Source organism: Puma concolor, chromosome A2 (assembly GCF_028749965.1).
Source record: "Puma concolor isolate L17-30 chromosome A2, mPumCon1.1.hap2, whole genome shotgun sequence".
NCBI classification, from domain to species: Eukaryota; Metazoa; Chordata; class Mammalia; order Carnivora; family Felidae; genus Puma; species Puma concolor.
The window spans coordinates 16,803,398-16,820,497 of NC_141668.1; the positions used below are offsets into that span (position 1 = coordinate 16,803,398).

Below are 17,100 nucleotides of genomic sequence, written 5' to 3' on the forward strand. Positions count from 1 at the left end.
AAGGCACAGAGCACAGCTGAATGTGAGCCCCTTCGGCTGCCAGCTCAGGCAGCAGACGGGCCCCATGGGAGTTGAAGTACCCCCCCCCCCCCCCCCCCCCCACGGAGCGGCAGCCACCACTTTTAGACGTGGCTCTTGGGCAGCGAGCCAGGAAGCCAGGAGGCCCCTTTCCATAGTTTAGTAGGCAACAGAAACATTAATCCGGGACCCCAGGAAGAGGCCAGAATATGAGAGAAAAGGGTTTGTGCTGTCCGGGCAAATACAGGTCTTGTTTGTGGGCTCACCTATATATCCTGCCCCAGGAATCCCAAAATCCAGCACGGAGAGCCCAGTGAGGGCTTTGGGGCCGGCAGCACAGATGGTGGCCAATAAAATGTAAACCCCCACCAGCCACCTGTCAGCTCTGCGAGAATGAATGCTCACCCAGCAAGTGGGTGCATAGCAGTCCACTTAGCGCCCAGCTTGGGAACAGCAGCTTAGCTAGTGGGTAAGAGTAGAGTGCTCTGGGCACCGGGGTGGCTCAATCGGTTAAGCATCTGACACTTGAGTTCGGTTCAGGTCACAGTCTCGTAGTTTGTGAGTTCAAGCCCTGCATGGGGCTCTGCGCTGACAGCGTGGAACCTGCTTGGGATTCTCTGTCTCCCTCTATCTCTGCCCCTCCCCAACCCCTCTGTCTCTCAAAATAAATAAGTTTAAAAATGAAAATAATAATAATAAAAGAATGGAGTGCTCTTAGGGAGTGCGGGGATAAGAGAACAAATTTGACAAGGAAAAAAACTTGCTGCATCATATGATCATTTAGTTGTAAATTCTTATTTTTTTTCCCCTTTCTTTCTCAGCTTTGTTGAGGTATAATTGGCAAAATCATATGATCATTTAGTTGTAAATTCTTATTTTTTTTCCCCTTTCTTTCTCAGCTTTGTTGAGGTATAATTGGCAAAACCGTTAGATAGTTAAAGTGTACATGATGAGTAGATATACGCACGCATTGTGGAATATTCCTCACATCGAGTTAATTAACACATCCATCACCTCACATATTTACCTTTTTTTTGTTTTTAGGGTTTTTTTTTTAATTTTTTTTCAACGTTTTTTTATTTTTGGGACAGAGAGAGACAGAGCATGAACGGGGGAGGGGCAGAGAGAGAGGGAGACACAGAATCAGAAACAGGCTCCAGGCTCTGAGCCATCAGCCCAGAGCCTGACGCGGGGCTCGAACTCACGGACCGCGAGATCGCGACCTGGCTGAAGTCGGACGCTTAACCGACTGCGCCACCCAGGCGCCCCTGTTTTTAGTTTTTTATTGAATGCATTTAAGTTCAACTCTCTTAACGAATTTCAATGAGCCAATACAGTGTTATAGACAATAGCCATCATGTTACAGGTTAGATTCTCAGACCTTCTTCATCTTAGAGCTGAAAGTTTGTATCCTTTTACCAGCCTCTCCCCAATTCCCCCAACCTCCAGCTGTTGGCAACTAGTTTTCTACTGTTTCTAAGTTCAACTTTAAAAAAAAAATGTTTTTTTCTCTTTTAAGCTTCCAAGTGTAAGTCATACCACGTGGAATTTTTCTTTCTCTGGTTTATTTCACTTAGTGTAATGTTCTCCAGGTTCATCATCCATATCGTCACAAATGATAGTCTCTCTTTAAGTAGGATTTAAAATAACCATACTATCAGTATTTATAAGCTTTGAGGAACATACAGAACACTTTTATTATTTTTTTTTATTTTTTAATGTTTATTTGTTTTTGAGAGACAGAGAGACAGAGCCTGAGCAGGGGAGGGGCAGAGAGAGAGGGAGACACAGAATCCAAAGCAGGCTCCAGGCTCTGAGGTGTCAGCACAGAGCTTCACGCGGGGCTCGAACCCACAAGCCGAGAGATCATGACCTGAGCCAAAGCCAGACACTTAACCAGCTGAGCCACCCAGGCACCCCAAATCTGCCCCCATTCGTAGCCATCTAGCTGCTGACGGCCGTATCATCCCATGGCCAGCCTGTCCCTGCTTGGCTTAAACCCCAGGAGAACCCGTTTCCTTGGCACTTGTCAGGGTAAATGTTGCAAGCTCTGGAACCCCGGCTTGTCCTTCGAGTACTTGAAAGCTATTCAGGAGACAGACAGACCGTGGTGAGAAGCAAGTTCTCTGGGAGAGCCCCGAATTCTGCAAACGAGAGATTTGCTGACGTTTCCCAGTGAACTTGTCTGGCCTTCTCATGTGACATCATGGCCTGAATTGGTTTTTTTTGAAAATTTCTAAGACTCAAGAAAAAGCATCTGCTTGTACAATCTTCGCACTTGGTCACATGCATTGGGCTTGGGGAAGGGGGCGCGGCCAGGAGGGGCTTCAAGGTCTCTGCTGCTCACACACACTCATCCCAGGGGCTCTGATTTAGGAGGCAGTGCTGTGAGATCCTTTTCTGTGGCTCACACTGTTCAAAATTCATGAAGAATTTCACCATCTGCTCTTTCTGTGACCTGATGTCACACAGACCAGAATACAGTATTCTCATCCCAAACCCTTCCCTTTTAAGGGTGTGCACACTTGTCCAATTTTAGGGAGAGAACTCTTTTTTTGCTCCTGCCGCCTGTCTCCTCCTGCAGAAGGATCAGAGTCTGTATGGGAGGATGGTTTCCGAGATCCCTGGCTCTGAGCGTGGGTCCAGTTGAGCAGGCCTCTTTGCTCCATCATATTTTGGCTTCGTTTCTGACTCTAGAGGTGCCATGAGCCTTCAAGAACCACGGCTTGAGGTGCCTCTGGCCGTTGCCTCCCTGCCATTCCTGTTTTTCCTCTCTTTCTCCTCAAATTTGCTAAGTGACCGCTGCTCGCTGATACCGCTGCCATTTCCCATGACGGCCACCACCCCCGGCCACTCCTTCAGTTGTTCTCTGTTGGGCATTTTCCTCTTCTCTTTGCCTTTTCTCCTTCCTTACGTCTTCCTCACTGTTTCTTCTCTCGTGAGTAAGTGAATTGTCCTTGTATCACCAGCACCTGCCCCGCAAAATGTTCTTTTAGCTCATTTTTTTGTCAGTGGCTGATAGACAAGGCCTGGCATGTCAGGGGTAACTTGGGGCAATTCACCTCTGACTCAGAGTCGCACAAGACCCGGATGGGCTGTTCAAGCGAGCTCCTCCCCGGCTCTGGGAATTTCTACAGCACTGGGAATTTCTACGGCACCGGTGTCCGCATCTTCCTCCGAATGAAACTTTGCCTCGGTGCTGGGTGCACATTTGGGCACAAGGCTTCAGCAGCTTCCCCAGAGCATGGGGGCAGAGGTCACCTGAAAGCACCCCCTTCTGTCCCAGACTCCCCTCATGGCTTTGATTTGTTGCATTTGCAGAACTCTCCTGCAGCAACTACAGAAGCTTCAGACGTTGGTGATGGGCAAGGTTTCACGCACCTGCAAGTTGGCGGGCACGCAGACCGGCACGTGCCTCATGGTGAGCTTCCCAAAGAGACGGCGCCCTTGGTGCCCCAGCCCACCCCCGTCTCCAGTGTCCCCCCAGCTTGCCCAGTCCAGGTGCGGTGGGAGGAACCACGCGGCTCGCTCAGACGCAGTTGCTTTGCCGCGATGTGACGGCGGGTGACCTGATGGTGCGTTCTGGTGGCCTGATGAAGGGGAGTCCGTCTCCCCAGACTTCCCAGGTGGTGCAGGGCTCAAGGTTTGCCCTGTGGACCTTGGAGCTGACAGGCCCTGCGTCCTCTCCCCCTGCAGGTGGTTGTGCTCTGCTTTGCTGTTGCATTTGGGAGCTTCTTTCAGGGCTACGGACCCTATCCGTCTGCCACCAAGATGGCTCTGCCCAACCAGCACTCCATGCAGGAGCCCTATACAGCCTCTGTTGGTAAGACAGCACTCAGCAACTCGTGAAGGATCTTGTTTCATGTCTCTGGGGTTTTTTGAAAGTTCGCCTTTCTGAAGGGAGTCTTATGAGAAAGTCTAACTTTTAAAAAGTGGCAGAAGTGTAGCTTCTCCATTGAAGGGAGGGAAGAGAGACATGGGGGTATGGTGCCTGGGCCTCTGGGTCTCCCCTTGTGTCCCTCACCCACTGGGCTGAGGCACCGCTGGGGATTCTCTAGAGCCCGATAGAGCACAGTTTGCAAACTCTTTTGCTATAGACCACGTTCCCTGGCAAATTCTTGAGGTCTCCTTTTCGTGCTCTGAGAAGGGGGTGGGATGTGGATTCGGTGGGGGGGGGGGGGTGGGGAATAGACTGGGGGGAGCAGTAAGCTTTCCATGACATTTTAAAGGAACTCCTGTGTTTCTCCTTCCATTCAGGGGAAATGTATGTTACCACAGTAAGAATCCCAGAAATGAATCAGTCTGTCTTACAAAACATCATGGCCAAGACTGAGAGAATTTAGAGACCTGGGTGTTAAAGAAGTGTGTGGTAACCTCACCCAGATCACTGATCCCTTTTAAGTACGTAGGAAATAACAGCGGTCTCTGGGGATCATGATATATACACCAATACACATGCATATACACTAATTAGAGCAGATGTGGATGGAATTGGAGGTGCTGGATTTGGGGGAGGCACAGTTCTGCGGTTCGAAAGGGCTCTGGTCGTCACCAGGTAGTTGTATCTCCGCCAGGTGCATGACAGCAACACTGGCATTTCAACCAGATAATTTCAGTGATCTCCTGGGAAGTTCTTTTTTCCCTAAGGGAATGTATCTGTAAATTTAAATGGAAGCCAATGGGAGCAGAGTTTCTGTGTGGCAGAGAATTGCTACAGAGCCCTCTAGCAAGGCAGCCGTCCTATAAAACAAAGAAACGGTCTCCATGATTTGATTTATGACTCTGGCTTTGTGCCTCCTCTCGGGTTTCTAAATGAAAACGCAGTTTTCTGCCCTGGTACCTTCTCTCCGTGCAAGACCGACTCATTGGAAATGTTTCTTATTTTAGCTGCTCTGGACATCCCCAAGTATTTGACTCCCATTCTTCATGAATTGTTTCCCCCAGATGGTTATGGGTGGGCAAGGAGGGGAGTTTTATTTTCAAAGCAGTGGGGGTGGAAGTTTGCTTCATGTTTATTTGCTTTCCTTTTGTTCTTCCAGCACTGTATAATTGGTATAATTTTTCAATGCGCAAAACTCTGAAACCCCGAAGCCTTTGTGGAAAGCCAGCTCCAGCTGGCACCCTCAGTTCTGGGCAACAAGAACCCACAAATTGTAATCTGCTCCCAGCCCTGGGCAGTGAGTGAGGGGATGTGGTAAACCCTGCAGTCTTTCCCTAACACCTGTTCCTTTGCTTTGTCCTCAGTGAGATCCAGGAACCTGCTCATCTATGAGGAACATTCTCCCCTGGAGGAGCCGTCCGGCCCAGCCTCAGCTGGGGAACTTGGGCCTTGGGACAGAGGCTCCTCCCTGCTCAGGGCATCAGGGTTGGATCCCAGGCCTGAAGTGGATCTTCCCCATTTCATTCTCTCAAATGAGAGCAGCCTGGAGAAATCTGTGCTATTGGAGTTACAGCAGCACTTGTGAGTCAAGCACACGCAGGTGCACGGATGATGGGTTGTGAGTCAGCAACCTGGAATGTGGGGTGTAGACATTGCGTAGACGTGGCGCAGCCCCTGGGCTCCTTCAGGACCTATTTCCAGGACCCAGGACTCTGGAGAGTTTACTACTTGTCAATAGCTGCCCTTCGCAGAGACTGGGGATGCGGCCTAGGATGAGCCACCCCTGTGTCTGCTCTGTCACTGGGGAACCAGCAGTGGTGGCTCCCAGAGGTGACTTCCTTCTGCCTCCCCTCAAAGCCTCATAAACACACATAGAGCCCGCCCTTAGCAGCGTGCTTGCCACACGAATGCAGCCTTAGGACACCTCCCCTACCTTCCAGCTAGAGACACACATATGTCAGGCTGTGTGTCAATGTATAGTTTTATGATTTGTAAGTAAAAAAAATGTATGAATTATAATTATATATCGAGGGACATCGTTTGAGAGGCACTGAGCATATACCTGATTCCATATTGAAAATAACGTATGGGGCTCCAATTCTCCGTGAGTTGTTTCTTTTCGATAGTGATGGAGAACAGCCTTTTTGGAAACACAAAGGCATACAGGATGGCCAGATGTTGTTATGCTGGGGTGGGCTCCTGAAAATGCCAGACGGTGCAGGAAAGAGGGTCTGCGTGCACACTCCTGGGCCTGCCTGGTGTGAGTGGTGACCTTGTTGCCCTGACCCCTGTGCTTCCCAGAAAGTGTGCTCTTCCAATGCTAATGCTCCCACTTGAAGATTCTATTTCAAATTCCTCGGCTTTTTTCCCCCCTAAAGCAGTGGGGCAAGGTTCATAATTATGTGTATTTTCATGTGTTTACATTGTACATGCATATTTAACATTTACTAGCACTTACTATTTTAAGTACTATGCAAATGTGATATATAAATCCTTTTAAATACTTTAAGAGGCGAGGCATTATTATTATTTCCATTCTAGAGACATTTGTGGAGGAGCCACTGGGAGCTGTAGAGGGCTCAGCTGCTTGATCATGTGCATATGCGTGACACAAGTATTCTCCCCTCTTGGCTCAACTGTTCAGGGACCCACCGAAACCTCACTTCTTCTGGGATCTCTCCCTGATACCAAAGCCCCCGTAGCCCTCCTCTGAATGCCTAGAGACTTTCTACACTTTAATAGCATTTATTTTCTGTTATGTGTTGAGTGTTATTTCAGCGTAGCTTTTTCTCTTGAATTTATCTGAACTATTAGCATTCTAGACCAGGAGTCAGACTTTATCCTTTAATTCTCTTCTTTCTGGAATCTAGCATAGGGGACACCACCCAATAAATACATGACCTTAAAGCAATTTATGACAAATCTGCATCACACCGCCGTGTTTATCCTCTGGGTTGGGACATCTCCTGTTAGGCGGTGATAAAGGTAAGAATGGGAACAAGTGCACGGGCTGGTAGCTGGAAAGTTTGGGAACAGAGGATTGTCATTAGGTGGGAAAAGAGTAAGAACACGCTTGGGCCAGCCCACAAAGTCAGTCATGGAATGATTGTATGATCCTCCCAAGCACGAGAATCATAGTTGTCCGTTGGTGGCTCAGACTCTTTTCTCCTTTCGGTATCTTCACAGGGTCAGCACCAAACTGGAGGGGAACGAGACACTAAAAGTTGTAGAACTCGACAGAAGAGTGAACGCCACCTTCTGAAGAGGCCGTCTCCACCTCCCTCTTTCTCTTCGCTCTCCTTTTACGTCTCCCAACCCCCCTTGTCAGGAGCTTTTCCTTTTTGCTTTTGATCTGGATGAAGACACGGGCGAGCGGTCGTGGCTTTGGATGGGAGGACAGCTTGGGATTTCCACCCGCGGTGAGAGAGCACCTCCCTCTCCCTCCCCCTTGAAGAACGGAGCCCGGCATCCCTCCCTCCCTCTTGCTTGCTGCCATAGGAAATTATTTTAGGTCCAGGGCTGGGACGAGCAGACTTGTTTCCACCAAGAGTGCCAAAAAGAGACTGCCTCTTTCTCACTGTGGGGCGTGAAGAAGAGATGACGCTTGTTCTTTTGAGACCGCACACTCTAGCCACAGAAATACCAGGATGCCTGTTGGGATCTGGCAAAGCACTGACTGATGTCCTGCCTTCCTCAGCCTCGGCTGCCGGAGCGTCCACCCCCGAGAGCCTCGGAGGTGCCGGGGCCTTCAGTGAGCACCCCTGCCACTCTGCCCCGACCGAGCCCTGGCAGATCGTCCTCCCCGCACCGGAGCGAGGATGCCCCCACCCCCACCCCACCCCCCTTCTCAGGCCGCAAGTGCAATGCCTGAAGGAATCAGGCTCCTCTACTCCAGGCAAACCTGCCCCGTCTTGTTGCTTGTAGGACTTCCCCACATACCCATAGGTCTGCCTCCCCGGCTTCTCCTCCCCGTTTGTAAATAGTATTTATTAGCTCACTGAGGCTTCCCGCTGGCAACCACACTGAAGAGATCCAACGCCTCCCTCCAAACGGCCAAAGTCTCCTGTTGGCCCGTGGAGCTCGGAGGGTACCCGAAGCTCTGGGATCCCAATCCCCCAGATGGTGGCTTCTGTTTGTTTTCATCTTCTTCTTCTACGTCAACCCCCTCCCCTTCCTCCTCCTCTCCCATCTTCCCCTTCTTCCTCGTCCTCCTCCTTCTTCAACCCGAGGCCTATCGTTGTACTTGGGAAATCCCCGGAAGCTTGGGTCATCCCACGGAATGAAGTCACAGGGAAAGACGGAGCAACACCTTGCTCGGGTCTGTGGCTCTGTGGCCACGTGCTTTTCCTGCCCTGTTCCTGTGGCAGAAGGGAATCCCCGTCCCCGACATCAGGCGTCGCGGACAACCTTGCTGGCTTGCCTCTCCGCACCTGCGCCCAGCCCCCTCCTCCCCACCTGCCCTGACACTTCTGCTGTACCCTCCCTTCTGCCCCAACACAGAGGGTGGGCCTGAGGCCTGGGGCTGGAGTACGTGACCTTAGTATCCACAGTCTTACCTTTTATAGTCAGGTTTGGCTACTTTGCAGCTCACCCAAAGAGATACCACCTAATCCCCCAACCTACTTTTATTTTTATTTTTTTTTTTAATGATTAAAAGTAACTTTTGTAGTTTAAAATTTTCTTTCCTCTTTCATACAGATAAGAAATGGAAATTGCCTTTTTATTGTATAATGTAGAAGATTCCCCTTAAGTGTTTTCCCCTAGCTTGTGAAAGATTTCGTATAAGGAATGTGCTTACCTTTTGTATTTTATTTTTAGTAGTAGCTGCAGGGCCTTTAGCTTTACCTCTGGTCTCTCTCTCTCTCTTTTGTCGACACTGTCACTGGAACCTGCACTTACGAGGGATTAAGCCCACACCTGGGCCTTTCGTTCCATGTCAGATGCAGGATTTGGTGTCATTAGCGTTTGCCATCATACCTCACGAGCAGATCCCTGCTTGGTCTGCCGAGGTACATCTGGAGCTCCCCATGAGTGATTCCTCTCTCTGTGCTGTGGTGGAGAGAGTTCCAGACTGGGAGATGCCAACTGTGTCTCTTCAGCTGTGTGTGGAAGCCAGATCAGGGCTGCTGTCTGCAGTCTCACGGCCCCTCACGTTGGCCAGAGAGAGCATAGGCCGTCAGAGTTGTCGGGGAGAGGGGCTGCCAACATGCCCCTGCCCTGCTTCTCTCCTCTCCCTTCCCTCCTTCCCTTCTGCTCTAGATTTTCCTGGGCCTAGCTGGTGTCAGGTAGGGCCACGGGCTGCTGTGGTTCATCCCTTTCTTTAAAACGCCGTGTAATTATCAGGCACAGGTAGCCTGTGGGGGCCTGAGGAGGTCAAAAAGAATTAACTCCAATAGTATTTGGCCGATGAGAAAGGAAGGGTTTTGCATTTGAGGGCGGAAGTGTGAGAATGGGTCAGCATACTCACCTGCTGCCATGGAACCAGATGGGGTTTTGAAGGCTCCAGGGGTAGCCGGGGTAGAAAACCCTGTTCTTCTGAATGAGGCGGGAGCCGGGAAGGGCCGGTAGACTTCCAGTCCCTCCCTTAGTACCTTGAGGATTTTATTTTGGCCCCTACCTGCCTTTGCTTGTCGTCCCCTTCTCCAGACCTCCAAACAGCAGGGTGTTCTCTCTGGGACGCTGTTCTTCTAGAACTGAGTCTGTATCTAGAGACCTGAGACATCAGCTTGGGAGCTCAAATGGCCATAGTAAGGGGGTTCCACGTCCTCCTGCTGTTTTGAGAAAAGCCTCTGCCCTTCGCTCCCGATGCGGGCAAGTAAAGGGAACGAAATAGTCATCCCTTGGGGAGGGATCCCAGGGCGTGGAGAGGACACAGAAGGGCCGAAGGATACCCAAGAATTCACAGATGTGTGCTCGTTTTCTGTCCCAGGGTTAAGCCCAGACCTCAGTGGATTTGTTTCCCCGGATGCAGCGGTCCGCTAGTCCAGGCAGTAATACCTGGTTAGCCTGCCGATGTCAAGCAGTGGCAGACGTCGGCTTCCAAACTTCAGTTTTGAACACTGTGACACTGTTGGCGTAATCATAAACCATAAATAATAAATATGTTACTCATAAATACATTAATTCTACTCTTCATCGTGTAAGCAGGGTTTCCTCTTCCCTTTCTTTGATTACCCTGGTGAAGGAGATGTCTTGCAAACATGTAGAGAACAAGCAGTTTTTCACTGGGTGAGACCTGAGTAACGCCCCCCCCCCCCCCCCACTTGGCCCTTTCCACACAGCTCTTGACTTTGTGCTCAGAAATGGATGCTGGAAATGAAAGGCCTCAGTGCCAGTTTAAGAAAGAATTCCCGTGAAGTGTCAGGACCCTGGAGCCTCGGCCACATAAAAGAGAGTATTATGTCAAAAATCTGATACCTGAACTAGGCTGTTCCTTTTGCGTGGGGGGTGGGGGTGAACTTTGACACTGGTGTAGGCAAAATTAGATAACCTTTTTTGGCTAATGGAGATGATTTTGACTTGGAGAGCTCATTCGTCGATTGTGAAAGCAGCTTTTGGCTCAACTTACTTATAAAGCGCCTGTAATTACCGTGGTGTTTTTCTTCCCAAATCTCTCAGCTCAGCCTGAATGCCAAAAGAGGGCGGTGACCCTCACGTGCCCGTAGAGCAGGCGTGTCGAATTGATTCATCTTTACGCGGACATTGAGGCCGTGTCCAGGATTTTGGTCGCGTGCGTTCTGTGAAAATTTTTCGGCACTTCATGGCTCCTTTCTTCCATGTCCCCAGACTGGGCAAAACCACAGGGAGAGAGTCCGAGGCCTCTTGGGGCCAGCTCTCTTGCACAAACACATCATCAAATGGGGTGTGTCCGTGAACGCAGTGCACAAATGGAGCCATCCCTCTCTTTGCTGAGGAAAGGGCCACCCTCGCCGGCCTTGGTGACATGGGGAGACTGGAGATGGAGGAGAAGGCTGTGAGCCACCCCCTTGTCTGCATGAGTCATTCCTTTGGTTCCCTTGAATCCGGTCTTTGCAATCCCTTTATTAAAGACGCCGGCTCTTCCCGCTTGGGGTTGTGCTGGTAGGACCGAGAAGCCTTTAGCAGGTAGTGCTCTAGTGGGAGCCATTTCATTGGACTGCTTTGCAGCTGAGACAACTAGGAGACACGCGATGGCAGGAGCGCCTCCGGGAGAACAGTCACCGGAGAGAGTGGGAGGCTGTGAAGGAGCCAGAGACCCGGTTCAGGTTTCCCATTCAGTCGGTCGGTCAGTCAGTCACTCCCAGGACTTTGGAGTCTTAACTGAGGCCAAGTGCTGTCTGGAGCTGGGGAATGTTGGGGAGGAAGGGCGCCAAGGCACTTTACTCCATCAGTAGCTACTCGAAAGACAAAAGCACCGGGTCTCTCCCTCCCTCCCTCTTTCTGACACACACACAGGTTCCGGCCTGGTCTCAAACACTGGTTTGTGCCTTAAATGTGCCTTATGTATATGCTCCAGGATGACTGAGGACTCCTTTGTCCCCGGGAGACCTTACGGATAGCCTTATCGTGTTAGAGTGAAGGGAGTGTGGGGGAAAACCTTTTTCCAGAGGCTCAAAAATGGTTTCCTAGAGGTGCGCCATGATCAGATGCGCACATCCGGAGAAAAGAAATGGGGTTTTATCTGTCAGGAAAATCCCATTTTGTAGAGCTGCAATCACATCAAAAAACGGCCAGCCTGGATTAAACTTCTTATAAATGCTCACAGCAGAACATTTTCTCAGGGCCAAGGAACCTGGCCCATTGGAGGATGAACGCTCCATCTCTCTGCGGCCAAAGAGCCCACACTTAGCACAGGAAAAATCTAGGTATTGTTTTATTTTGTCATTTGGGGCCACATAATTCAGGAATGCTTTGTTTTTGTCTTCGTTTTGAGAACAAGGGGAAATAGTATTTCTTGAGCACTTTTTAAGTACTGGCTGAGTACTGTGCTCAATAAATTTTGGCTTTAATTTGCTAGATGGAGAAAACGGGGCAACCAGTAACTATGAGAGAGATGAACAGCTAAGTGATATGGGAAGTACGGTCCGTGGATTCGGTGGGGCAGGCTCCTTTCTGTGAACATTGAAGGTTCTCTGGGCAGGAACCCACAGTGTCTGCTCCCTGCACCGGACCCACTGTGCAATGTTCTGCTCTTTGCCTCACGCTGGAGATATCCACCAGATGTGTATCTGCTGTCTTGTTCATCCAGTCTTCTGTGAATTCCAGCTAGCAGGCTCTGCATCCTGGGAAAGAAAATCCCCGGGGGTTTTAGCTCCATTCCTCCGCCCTGTCCTTTGCTCACCAGCTAGGTGAGAACATGAACTTTTTGCACCATGGACCCAGGGCCTACACTCCTAGAACCTCTCCCTTGCCGATAAAACGTTTTCTGAGTCTGTGGAAAACACCAGCACTCCTTGACAAATCATGAGGGACCCTACCAAAACAACGCTGAGCAGACCCTAGACTATAATCAACCATGAGCTTCAATGTCTATGCTGATAGGCTGGACTTCACCTCTCTTTTGTAATAGTTCTATAGACCAGCAGTGTTTAAGTCTAAATATATTGTGAGTCTATTATCTGTCATATTGTGCTGGGTTTTTTTATGGCTTTTTATTCTTCATCATAGCTAAGTGAATACCACAAATAAAAACGCTTTGTAGGATACTTGTAGTTAGTTTGGGGAAAAAAAAAATGAATTGAAATTGTTATTGCTTTTGTATTTCCATTTCTTGCGAATAAAAATATTTTTTCTTAAATAGTAACACGTTGTCTAGTCTTTAAAATCCTGGTAATCTTGTCTTAAAAGCATTTTGTTTTTCTGATGAGCATGACTTCGGATGTGTGTGCCTAACCATCCTTTTCTGATTATCTAGTTGAACTGACAGAAGAGCCTCAAACCGGCAGTTTGTATGTGATCTAGTACTGAAATCCAAGCCTCCGTTGGAGGAATATTGAGAAATGTAATTGTTTTTTCAATCAGTCACAGGAAGAAAAACTGCATTCCCTAGGGATTTTTGCCGCCTGACTGCGATTTTCGTTGTCTCCTACAACTATTCGCTAATGAGATTTCAGAGTTCTTTGGAGTGGATTCTGCCTTCGCCATCTCGGGATGCTGGAGAATGATGGTCTGGGCTTGAGCCAGGAGAGATGGCTTCTCCTTCAGATGGACAGTTGCAGAGGACGCCTCACACAGTGTCGTGCTCCAGAAACTGATGAAATGGTTGATAAAGGTCAATGCACTCAAGCAGAATAATGATCGTTCCATTGCAATTCCAGCATTCAAATTTAATTTTCTCCACCCAGAGACAGTGAGGCTTCATTTGGCCTCAAAAAGAGTACCCAGGATGTTAAGAGATGAAGGCCATGGACTGGGCCTGAAAAACACTTTTTTTTTTTTTTTTTAAGCAGCATGCCCATCCCTGCTTTGGTCTCCAGGGTGTATTAGTCTCCTGTTGCCTTTCCCCTCAGAGCACCTTGACCTTCTCTTCTGATCCTACACAAGGGGCCTTTCCCTGTGAAAGCTTTTTAGTAACTAACAAGAAAGGGAATAAAGGACCAGATGCTGCATTACTGATGGGACTGGGAGGTGGGAGGGCGGTCAGTTTTGCCCTGAGTTACAGGAATTGAGAGGCTTGAGTAGGGAGGCAGCCGGCTGTGAGTGGTAGAGGCTAGATGCTGATTGCCCCTTGCACTGCATGAACAAATGTGCATTCTGGGGTCTCTTCTTCTTAGTCCGAGAGATAAAACTTCGTCCATCTCAAAAATTGTATCAAAACTTTTTAGGGATCCCCTTTATGTAAGCACTTGTGCTATACCTAAAGCTCTTTCACGTGCCATCTAATGTACTTGGAGATCATCCATGAGGAAAGTGGAGAAGTCAGTATTGTCCTGTTGTTCAGTTGAGGAAATGGGGGCTGTGGAGATGTGAATGGCCCTACATTAAGTTACACAGCGAGTGCAGAGCAGAATCACAAAGCATCCGTCCTGATTTCTGTTCCAGTCCCAGTCCCATTAGCCACGTCTCATCTGGGCAGGTGACACTCTAGCTGTCTAAGTCATCCATGACCCCTCCAGTGGGATCGCTTTCAAGGTGCACCTCCATATTCTTTTCCCTAGAATTCTCAGAACTAAGACTTAGCTCAGATACATCTATTGTATCTATAGATCTATAGATCTAGATCTATATATAGATCTAGATAGATCTATCTAGATCTATATATAGATCTATCTATAGATATCTATATATATATATCTCTAGATATCTATATCTATATATCTAGATCTATCTATCTAGATCTATATATAGATCTATATATCTATATATAGATCTATATATATATCTATATATCTATCTATATCTATAGATCCTATATCTATATATAGGTATATATAGATCTATATATAGATCTAGATCTATAGATATAAAAGATGTATATATCTATTCCCCAAAGGCTCCTGGCTTTACAGAGAAGGGGGGAGGGGGAGGAAGACGGCTCATCTGATTTTTTTTTACAAAACAATCCAAATCCCCATTTGAGAGGCTGGTTACCCTTGACCCCCTCATTATTTGATAAGCTTGGGCAGGTGGCACAAGTTGACGTTGTCTTCCGGAGCGCCCAGCTGCTGCTGCAGCTTCTGGCAACTTTAAAGAGTCCTGCCCCCTGCGGAGCGGGGTGTTCTCCTCCTCCCTCTGTGCTGTTGTTTTTAGACGGAGGAACAAAAATAACCATTGAGGAATACCGTGAAAGCTGCCAGGAAGGCTGTTGTGCTGTTCTCCCAGAGTCTGTTTCAAAATGTTTCATGTTTCTTAAGTGAAAAGTATTTGGGGACTGGGGCTGCCAGAGTGTTCATGAGTACTGTCCTCCCCAGTATTCCTGCTAAAGTCGCTGGTAAGCTGGGTTTCCTGATGCGTGCCTGAAAGGTTTGTGTGCTTGGCCTGGCTCAAAGAAAAACCCTTCCCCAGGAAAAAATGTAAATACACAACCACCTACATGCTTGGAGACCACAAGGACAGAAAAGGTGCCCTCAATCCCCAAGACGCTTCCTTTCTCGACTGAGTTGTCATTTAAATGCTTTCCACGGTTGATACAGCTTGTTATCATGGTTTGAGATGGTTTAAATTGTAAATAAAGGCAGCAAAGAAAATACAGTGTAAATGGTATGTGCAATATTACACACATAATTCCATAGAATGCCCCACCCCAGGGCCAGTACTTGACTGGGGGTATAAGTTGAACTAGGTTGGGCGCTATAGGGAAAGTCAGATAGGGACCGCATTATGGCATAACAGGGATAAGAAAGAAGTAGATAGAATGCTATTGGAGGCAATGGCAAAATTTTCCTGCAATACAATGAAATTTAAAAATATTGCGGTTATATTGTACGTAGCTAAAAAACTTAAGGTACTAAAAAGCTCTTCTGGAAAAGTAGCAGCCCATTTTTCTGTCTTTTCTATCCACCAGTCCTACTTCTTGAAAGTAACCAATTTCAATTTTTTTCATATTTACCTCTATAGTTCCAAATAATGGGTTTATGCTATTAATACTTGGTATATCCATTTTAGAAATTTACCATTAGTTATTCTTACGGCTGTAAGAATTTTACCACCTCCAACACACACACACGTGCATTTCTCTCCCTGTTTTCTTTCCATTTGGTCTCTCTGTCATGCTATCAACCTCCCTCAAAGGTCTGATTGGCCACTGGCCATCATTGTACAATGATGAATTATTCTAAATTTGAGAGTTAGGGGTAGGGGATATTCGTTTCCCTTTAGCCTAGTGTTCTTCAAACTGAGGGTCGAGGGGTTGGGAAATCAATTTAGTGTGTTTTGACCGACCAACAATTTAAAAAAGAAACGGAATGGAATAGAACAGAATGAGATATGTTAGAATGGAATGAGATGGAATGGAATTGCACAGAGTAAAGTAGAAAATATCAGCATCCATTGGAGGTTAACACTCTTTCATCAAACTTTAATTTCCGTTGTGTGTGTGTACATGTGAATATTGTTCTGATCACAAAAGTTATATCTTTCTGAGGGTCACGATAAAAACGTTTTAAATTCTCAAAAAAAAGCATGAATAATAACCTCACTTTTAAAGAATTAAAGAATTCTCTGTAAGGAGATAAGGTGACAAGTTAGGCTTTTTTTTGTTACGGTTCCCAAAGGGTAGCATCTGAGTATCTGGCACCATTCAAGCCTCTCAAGAGGGGAACATTTCAGTCCTGATTGTAACTGTGTGCAGGGACCCTGGGATCAGCATGGGGAACAGCACCAGGGAGAGTCAAATTATTCGGTACATAGTTTAGTGAATCCTGTTTTGGCCCCATGCTTTGCTTCTGCTTTCTTCTGTCTCTGGTGGCTTAAGCTGTGTTTTATTTGGATCATCTCAAAGAACCTCCAAGAATTTTCTAGATGACTCAGCACTTGCTGTCACCCCACCATTGCCTGATTGATGTAGTAAAGGGCTAGCACCAAGGATTAACAATGAGTGAGTCGTCCTCTCCCCTGCCCCAACTCCGTCTCCCTCTGCCATGGCTAAGCCTTTCGTGGTCTCTCATTGCTGTTTTCAGCGCTCTACAAGTGCCTGAGTTTTTGCACAAACAGAGGCAAAATAGCTCTGCGTGTCTACAAGAATAAATGTCATTAATAATTAAGAGCTAGAACTTTTGGCACAAATTTTGAAACAGTTTTCATGCTGGGATCAAAAATATATTCGAAGCTGAACAGATCCTGCCTTAAGTGGGGGGAGAAGTTCATATGGCAAAGAGCGGACCAGGACTGCATGGCATTTCACACATCCTTGTAAGCTTTATTCCCTTTTCCTTTCTTGGATACCTGATTGCAGCAGCTTTGCAGGCAGAACTAAGAGGTAAAGTGGGTGGCAGCAGATAGCAGATCACTTGGTGATGGAATACCTATTTTTAGGGCCCAAACCTTACCTTTCCGAGAATAGGTTCAGGAAGCGCTGGCTTTGCAATATATCTAAAAGTTGCTGTTGTACATTCGGATGTGACTGTCAGGGAGTGAGTGCAGTTAGAACCCGCTTCCGGTCAAAGGAAGCAAGAGTCCACTCTACCCTAATCGGTTCACATGTGTAGTATTTCAGGCAGTTCTGGCTATACATTTTAAAAGCACGTTTCATAAACCTTCTTAGGTACTGACAAATTTTTATCAGA

The 17,100-nt window shown here is 47.6% G+C and overlaps 1 protein-coding gene across 2 annotated transcripts in view; it reads left to right on the forward strand.

Annotated features, from left to right (window-relative positions):
* The window catches only part of CREB3L2 (cAMP responsive element binding protein 3 like 2), a 121,749-nt gene extending 109,069 nt beyond the window's left edge, over positions 1-12,680 (forward strand). The window contains exons 9-12 of one of the 2 annotated variants that reach the window (XM_086689176.1): positions 3,340-3,439; positions 3,715-3,841; positions 5,263-5,498; positions 7,085-12,680. In XM_086689176.1, coding sequence (XP_086545302.1) covers positions 3,340-3,439; positions 3,715-3,841; positions 5,263-5,483 — 448 coding nt within the window. In that variant the 3' untranslated portion in view covers positions 5,484-5,498; positions 7,085-12,680. The remainder of the gene's footprint in view (positions 1-3,339; positions 3,440-3,714; positions 3,842-5,262; positions 5,499-7,084) is intronic. The other variant, XM_025929732.2, reaches the window with a different exon arrangement.
* The last annotated feature ends 4,420 nt before the right edge of the window (positions 12,681-17,100 follow it).